General features: G+C 41.1%; 1 protein-coding gene and 1 non-coding gene across 3 annotated transcripts; one reads left to right on the forward strand and one right to left on the reverse strand.

Annotated features, from left to right (window-relative positions):
* Positions 1-220: 220 nt before the first annotated feature.
* On the reverse strand, positions 221-5,128 carry LOC123119417 (NAC domain-containing protein 21/22). Of its 2 annotated transcripts, none has more exons than XM_044539222.1 (3): positions 4,827-5,128; positions 2,100-2,362; positions 221-898 (listed from the first exon to the last, which is right to left on the reverse strand). In XM_044539222.1, exons 1-3 carry the CDS (start codon positions 5,011-5,013, stop codon positions 440-442), a joined length of 909 nt encoding a protein of 302 aa, XP_044395157.1. In that variant the 5' UTR covers positions 5,014-5,128; the 3' UTR covers positions 221-439. The 2 variants fall into 2 exon arrangements, with proteins under 2 accessions (XP_044395157.1, XP_044395156.1); XM_044539221.1 differs by having other exon boundaries at positions 221-901.
* TRNAV-UAC (transfer RNA valine (anticodon UAC)) lies at positions 2,896-2,970 on the forward strand. The gene has a single exon. It is a non-coding gene; the product is annotated as a tRNA-Val (tRNA).
* Positions 5,129-5,739: the final 611 nt, after the last annotated feature.

Here is a 5,739-nt window from a genome sequence, read left to right on the forward strand (position 1 = left end):
TAGTTGTGGAATCAGTTGAATTAATTTGTTCTTGGAACTGTGAGAAGCATGCCGATGAGGCTAGTGAGGATGCGTTCTCAATCAACCATGATGTTCGTTGAGGGAAGAACATTCAGAATTCCAGACACAAAAAAGGACAGTCAGGGGGACATCAATGACTGATCTGTCTGATCACTGCAACCTGTACTTCTGAATGTACATACTACAGCAATCATTAGAGTGGTTCTCCAAAAAAAAATCATTCCAGGGTTTTAGTCCTCCAAAATCGACTGGAGAAAAAGAAAATCACCGCGTCCTCTACTAATACTCACACTCAAGAAACATTGCACCAAACAGACATAATTATACATTTTGATATGAAATCATCACACACACTGCAGATTAACTACTAGCTAGCCAGCTGTCTGCTTATGTTGTCTCGATAAATAAACAAATTTGCCTAGAAGTGGTTCCAAGTAGAGCTCACTGCAGCAGCCATCTGAGGAGACATGCTCGGCACCACCTCACCACCCATGGAGCTCAGCTGGCTCAGCACTGCCTTAAGGACCTTCTTGTCACAGTTCAAGGCGGGGTCTAGGTAGCTCCCAAAGTCAGGCAGGCCATGGTCCAGGTAGCTCATGCCATTACTGTTGCCTGTCACCATGGGGAGGTAGCTGCTGTTGCTGGCACTGTTATTACTGAAGCTGGAGAAGCAGGGCACTTGCTCAAGTGCGGCGGCGGCGGAGGTGTTCATGGTGGCCTGGAGCTGTGCTAGGGTGGTGTCCATGAGAGGCGGCAGTGGTGGTGAGGAGGTGTCTGTGGATGTGCCATGGACGATGTTGGTGAGGTTCCTTGGCCTGGGGGTGGCACCAACTCCTGATTTCTTCTTGCAGATGACTCTGCACAGGACCCAGTCCTCCTGCTGAAAACACATGAGGATCAAGAAGAGAGCATTGATTAGTCAGTAGTTCAATGGTAGGTGCAGTCTTACAAGGTGATGTGAATGAGATCTTGGTGATCACTGTCACTGTACTTGCTCTTGAGTGCATCACTTGTCACAGTGAAGTGATGTGGACAGGACCATCCTATCTAACCCTGATTGGTTCATGCATCCAACCAAGCATTTTCCTTTTTCTTTTGGAGAATTGGTAAGATTTACCTTTTACATTTTGGTTACTTTGTTTGGTCACCTCTTTTTATTTGGATTGGATAAGTTTTGCCTATTTGCAGCTTGCCAAGAATCTTCTTCTTTTTTTTTTGGCAAGAAAGCTGGCTAAGAATCTAACTAATCCACTTCACTATCCTGGATTACAGATGACCAACTTGTTTGCAAAGTCACCACAGGTTTACATATGAAATTCATTAAGAACTTTGTCTGAATCATATATTTATTCCCGGTCTCTATCAGTTGTAAGTGTGTTCTAGAGGAGCGCATTCCATGTGGTGGTGTGTCTACTTTTATGCTTAACCGCAATAAAAATCATAACATCAAGAAAGTTTAGTGCTTCTACTATCTTTTTAAACAATGTTAAATATGAACTTCATTGAACTATTTGAACAATAAAAAAACTATTTGAGACAAAAGAAAATGGTACTTCAAGTAGTTGGTATATGTTGTCATTATCCATAACAGCTAACCTATACTATATGTTAAGATCAGCCCACCATTTTCCTTTTATTTATTTTAAAAATTAGACCAAATCAGTCCTTATTAAATAGAACGTCTACCGCAACAAAACCGGTGGATGAAAATGACCAGTCCCCCTAGAAAATTAATTGGCAAGTAGCAACCAATAAGTAGATGGTTTTTTTTTCTTTTGAATATAAATAAATAAACAGAAAATGACAGGTCAAGAAGTCCATCTCATGTGTACAGTACGTCAAACTTGAAAACCACTATTAAATACAAGCTTAGACACTGCAAGAGATCTCCTATACGATTGGTTGTGCCCACCCAATTTGTACCTACCTAGGTCATAGCTATGCAGATGAATATGTTTTGCATAACGGAAAATAAATAAATCAATCGATGGCTTTGCACACCACTACTCACTGAACATTACATATGATATATTCATTTGTTTCATGCATGATCTAGGGTTTTAGTGGCAGCTTATTACCTTGGAAGCTTGCTCATGTGCACCCTCCAGCCTGTATTCATGCATCACCCATTCAGTCTTCCTCCCTTTAGGGGCCCTCCCTTGGTAGAACACCAATGTCTTCCTCATCCCCACTAGGGCGCCTCGTCGTGCCACCACCCTATCCTTCCCAGTCGCCTTCCAGTATCCCGACACAGTAGCTCGGTTTGTGCGCTGCCCCGTCGCATATTTCCGATCCTTTAGGCTGTAGAAATACCATTCTTTGCCGCCCACCGATGCAGTCACTGATAAGAAATGAAAGATAATATAAAGATACCAACATGGTAAAGAAAGATATAATCAAAAGCAGTAGCCGCTAAGGTATCAAATTGGTCCCACAAATAAACGATGACAAAGCACTAAAAAAGCTTGAGGTACCACAACCGGGGTTTCTCCATCATGTGTTCTATCCTTTTGACGGTGACATTGACACGTTTCGATAAAACCGCGCATCCCAGAGACGGAACAGACCACGTCGATCTCATCGACCCTCCCCCCACCTTCTTTTTTTTGTCACAACTGGCCCCTTTTAATGGAAGTCGGCTTATTTACCACTAGAAATAATCGTGATGAGCAAGTGGTAGACTAGAGTTAGAAGACAGCCATCTAGATGTTATCAATTAAGATGTATGGCCTGTGACCTTGCAGTGAGCCCACAGCATGCAAAGATTTGGCAGTTTGTCGTACCCCAGGGAAGGGATGCATCCAGGGTGACGTCATAATTGGCCCGGTAATCCTGGCTTAATAAATTAAATATGATGCGTTAATGTACTGTACAGGTGTCGTGGTGTAGTTGGTCTAGCACGTCAGTTTTACACGCTGAAGATCTCCGGTTTGAACCCGGACGATGCCACAATTTTTTTGCGCTCCTTTTTTAGCCTATATATAGGTGATGATGACGTCATAATATATATGCTTGTTGCATTAACAGAACTGAAAGGTGTCGTGGTATAGTTGGTCTAGCACGTCCGTTTCACACGCTGAAGATCTCTGGTTCAAATCTGGACGGCGCCAAATTCTTTTTTTGCTGGGTTATATTTATTCTTCTAATTATTATTACTACTGTTTTTCATTTCCTTTTAGCCCACTGAATTAAAAAAAACAGTTGCCTAGTGAACTTGGTAGTGGTGATGGTAGATTGTGCAACAGTAATTTAAAGGCTAAAATTATATATTTTCCCCATAAAGTAGTGCATAGATTCAAATTATGATTTTTCACAAAAAGGGATTTAAAGGATAGACGTTGGAAATAAAATAAATCGCAAGACAAGGAATGTTGAACCACATGTGAACTAAGTAGATGTTTAAAATTTTCCTCACATCGTCTCACCATCTTTTTTTCTGGAACAAGCATTATTTGTCTTGTCTACAACACATTATGGTTGATCTATTATATTTAGAAGACCAGAAATTGTATGCATATATATAGCGTATTACTATGATTTTAGCCTTTTAGAAGGCCTGAAATTTCAGTACCAGCCTTGGAGTAAATGGAAGATCCTCGCTCTGTATGCACTTTTTTCATGAATTCTTATTGGAACACAACGATGCAAATTATCGCAAAATATATAGGTGTGTATAAATAATAGTTTCTGCATAACACCCCCCTAGCTAGATCAAAGGTTTCTATTCATATATAGATAAAAGTATAACACGGTGCTCAGCATGCGCGGCGCTAGCTAGAGATCATACATTGACCAAGGGGACACGAAATAATAGTTTATGCACAATACACCAAATTAGATAGGATAATTTACTAAAAATATATGTACGTAAGCTTAGAGATCATTTTTTTCTTTGACATAATATAGAAGATAAAGAAAATTACGTATGCATCTGAAGGTGAGAAAATGATTTGGGAAGCTGGAATTGTGAAGAACAAGAAAAAGATTCTAGATTCGAGTTAACCACACTTTTTCTAGCAAAGTGGAATTGGTAAAGGCTATAACTCTTTCATTTTTTGGAAGTCCCCCACTTGACATATTCCTTTATCAGAGCCTAACCAGAAAGCGACCCCCGTTTCAGACTGCCACATCAAAGATCAAAGATCCTTTTAAAAAATATGCACGCGCATGATCAATCGATAAGATTGCAAATAGCTATGGAACAATATAAGAAAAATCACTAGCAGTTCCAGTTTATGGACCAACTGCATGCCTACTAGAACTATTCTTTTTGTGAAGTTTCAAAGAGTACTCCAAGTCAAGTATTAATAGTTAATTTTCAAACTTCAAAGACGGTTTCCGGTTCCGAAAGTTTATAATAAATCAGATTCGTTTGGATTTCCATGAGGGAGAAAGAACTCCGCGCATAGAAGAAACGCTGGAGGAAGGTTTTTTTCAGCTTGTCCTTGATAGAAATGAGATAAGACAAAAGGGTGCAGTTTAGTGTGCATGCTATATGTGCACAACACATTGCGGGCTTTGGCATGTTTCTTAGCACGGAAGCAACACCAACGGGGGGAAATAAAAGGAGAACAAAATCAAAGGAAGGGAACGGAAAAAGTTGGATTGAACAGAAAAGGCCAAGAACGTTGCATGTGGAACACATTTTCTCTCTCCACCGTCCTATCTCTCTCTCTCTCGATCGATATGCATCCATGCAAGATCGTACAAGGAATTCTTGATTGCGTCTAATTAATACTAGTCACTTCACATCGGTGCAAAGGAGAGAGAGAGAGAGAGAGAGAGAGAGAGAGAGAGAGACGTACCGGGGAGGTCCCATGGCTCGACCTTGTTGAGGTCGACGTCGACCATGGGCGGGCGGCGGCCGGAGAAGCCGACCTTGCCAGTGACCTTGGGCGCGAGGTAGTCGCAGATGAGCTCGTCGTCTCTCGGGTGGAACCGGAACCCCGGCGGCAGCTCCGTCTCCACCATGCTCAGGAAGCTCATCGACATCTCTCTCTATCTCTTTGCTGATGCGATGAGAGAGGAACAGGCCAAGCAAGCAAGAGAGAGAGGGAGAGGAATGGAGTTGTGCTTGTGTCATGAGTTCGCAACTTGTGAAGAAAGAGAGGTTTATAAGGTGGTTTAGGTGGTGGGTCTACCTCAAGCCTTTTCCTCTTCACCTATTATTGGCCCTTTTTATTTATTTCCATTTCGCCTTTTCTTCCCACAAATAAGAGGAGCAGCTTCCACGTCAGCGCAAGAGACCACCGGCCACAAGCTAGCTCCACGCATATGCATATGCCACTAGCAACAGATTTTTTTTCTACATTTTTCTCTCAAAGTAATAAGAAATTGTTCTAAAAAAAGGGGGGGCAAAAAGGAATATCATCTTGTATAAGTGGAACTGAAAAAGGCTGAATTGCTAGCTATCCAACACCAAAGGTAACCAAGTGGCTCCACTTGTCAATGTGTAGCTATCCTAGCTAGTACTCCTTTCAGTAAAATGTTAAATGCCATTTTAGGAGGAAAACGAAAAAAAATCTTTGTCAATCTTTAGGGCATACTATGAAGTAGCCTAGGCCATAGCTAGTTTGTTTCTCTAGGAGAGCAAGTCTTTCTGGTAAAGTAGAAGTTTCTTTTTGGTTTTGAACATGGATAAAGTCAAACTTTCAAAACTTTGACTAATGTTATATGTATTTATGATTATTTAGATTTGATACTGAAAATTATACATGT

This window comes from Triticum aestivum, chromosome 5D (assembly GCF_018294505.1).
Source record: "Triticum aestivum cultivar Chinese Spring chromosome 5D, IWGSC CS RefSeq v2.1, whole genome shotgun sequence".
Lineage (NCBI taxonomy): Eukaryota > Viridiplantae > Streptophyta > Magnoliopsida > Poales > Poaceae > Triticum > Triticum aestivum.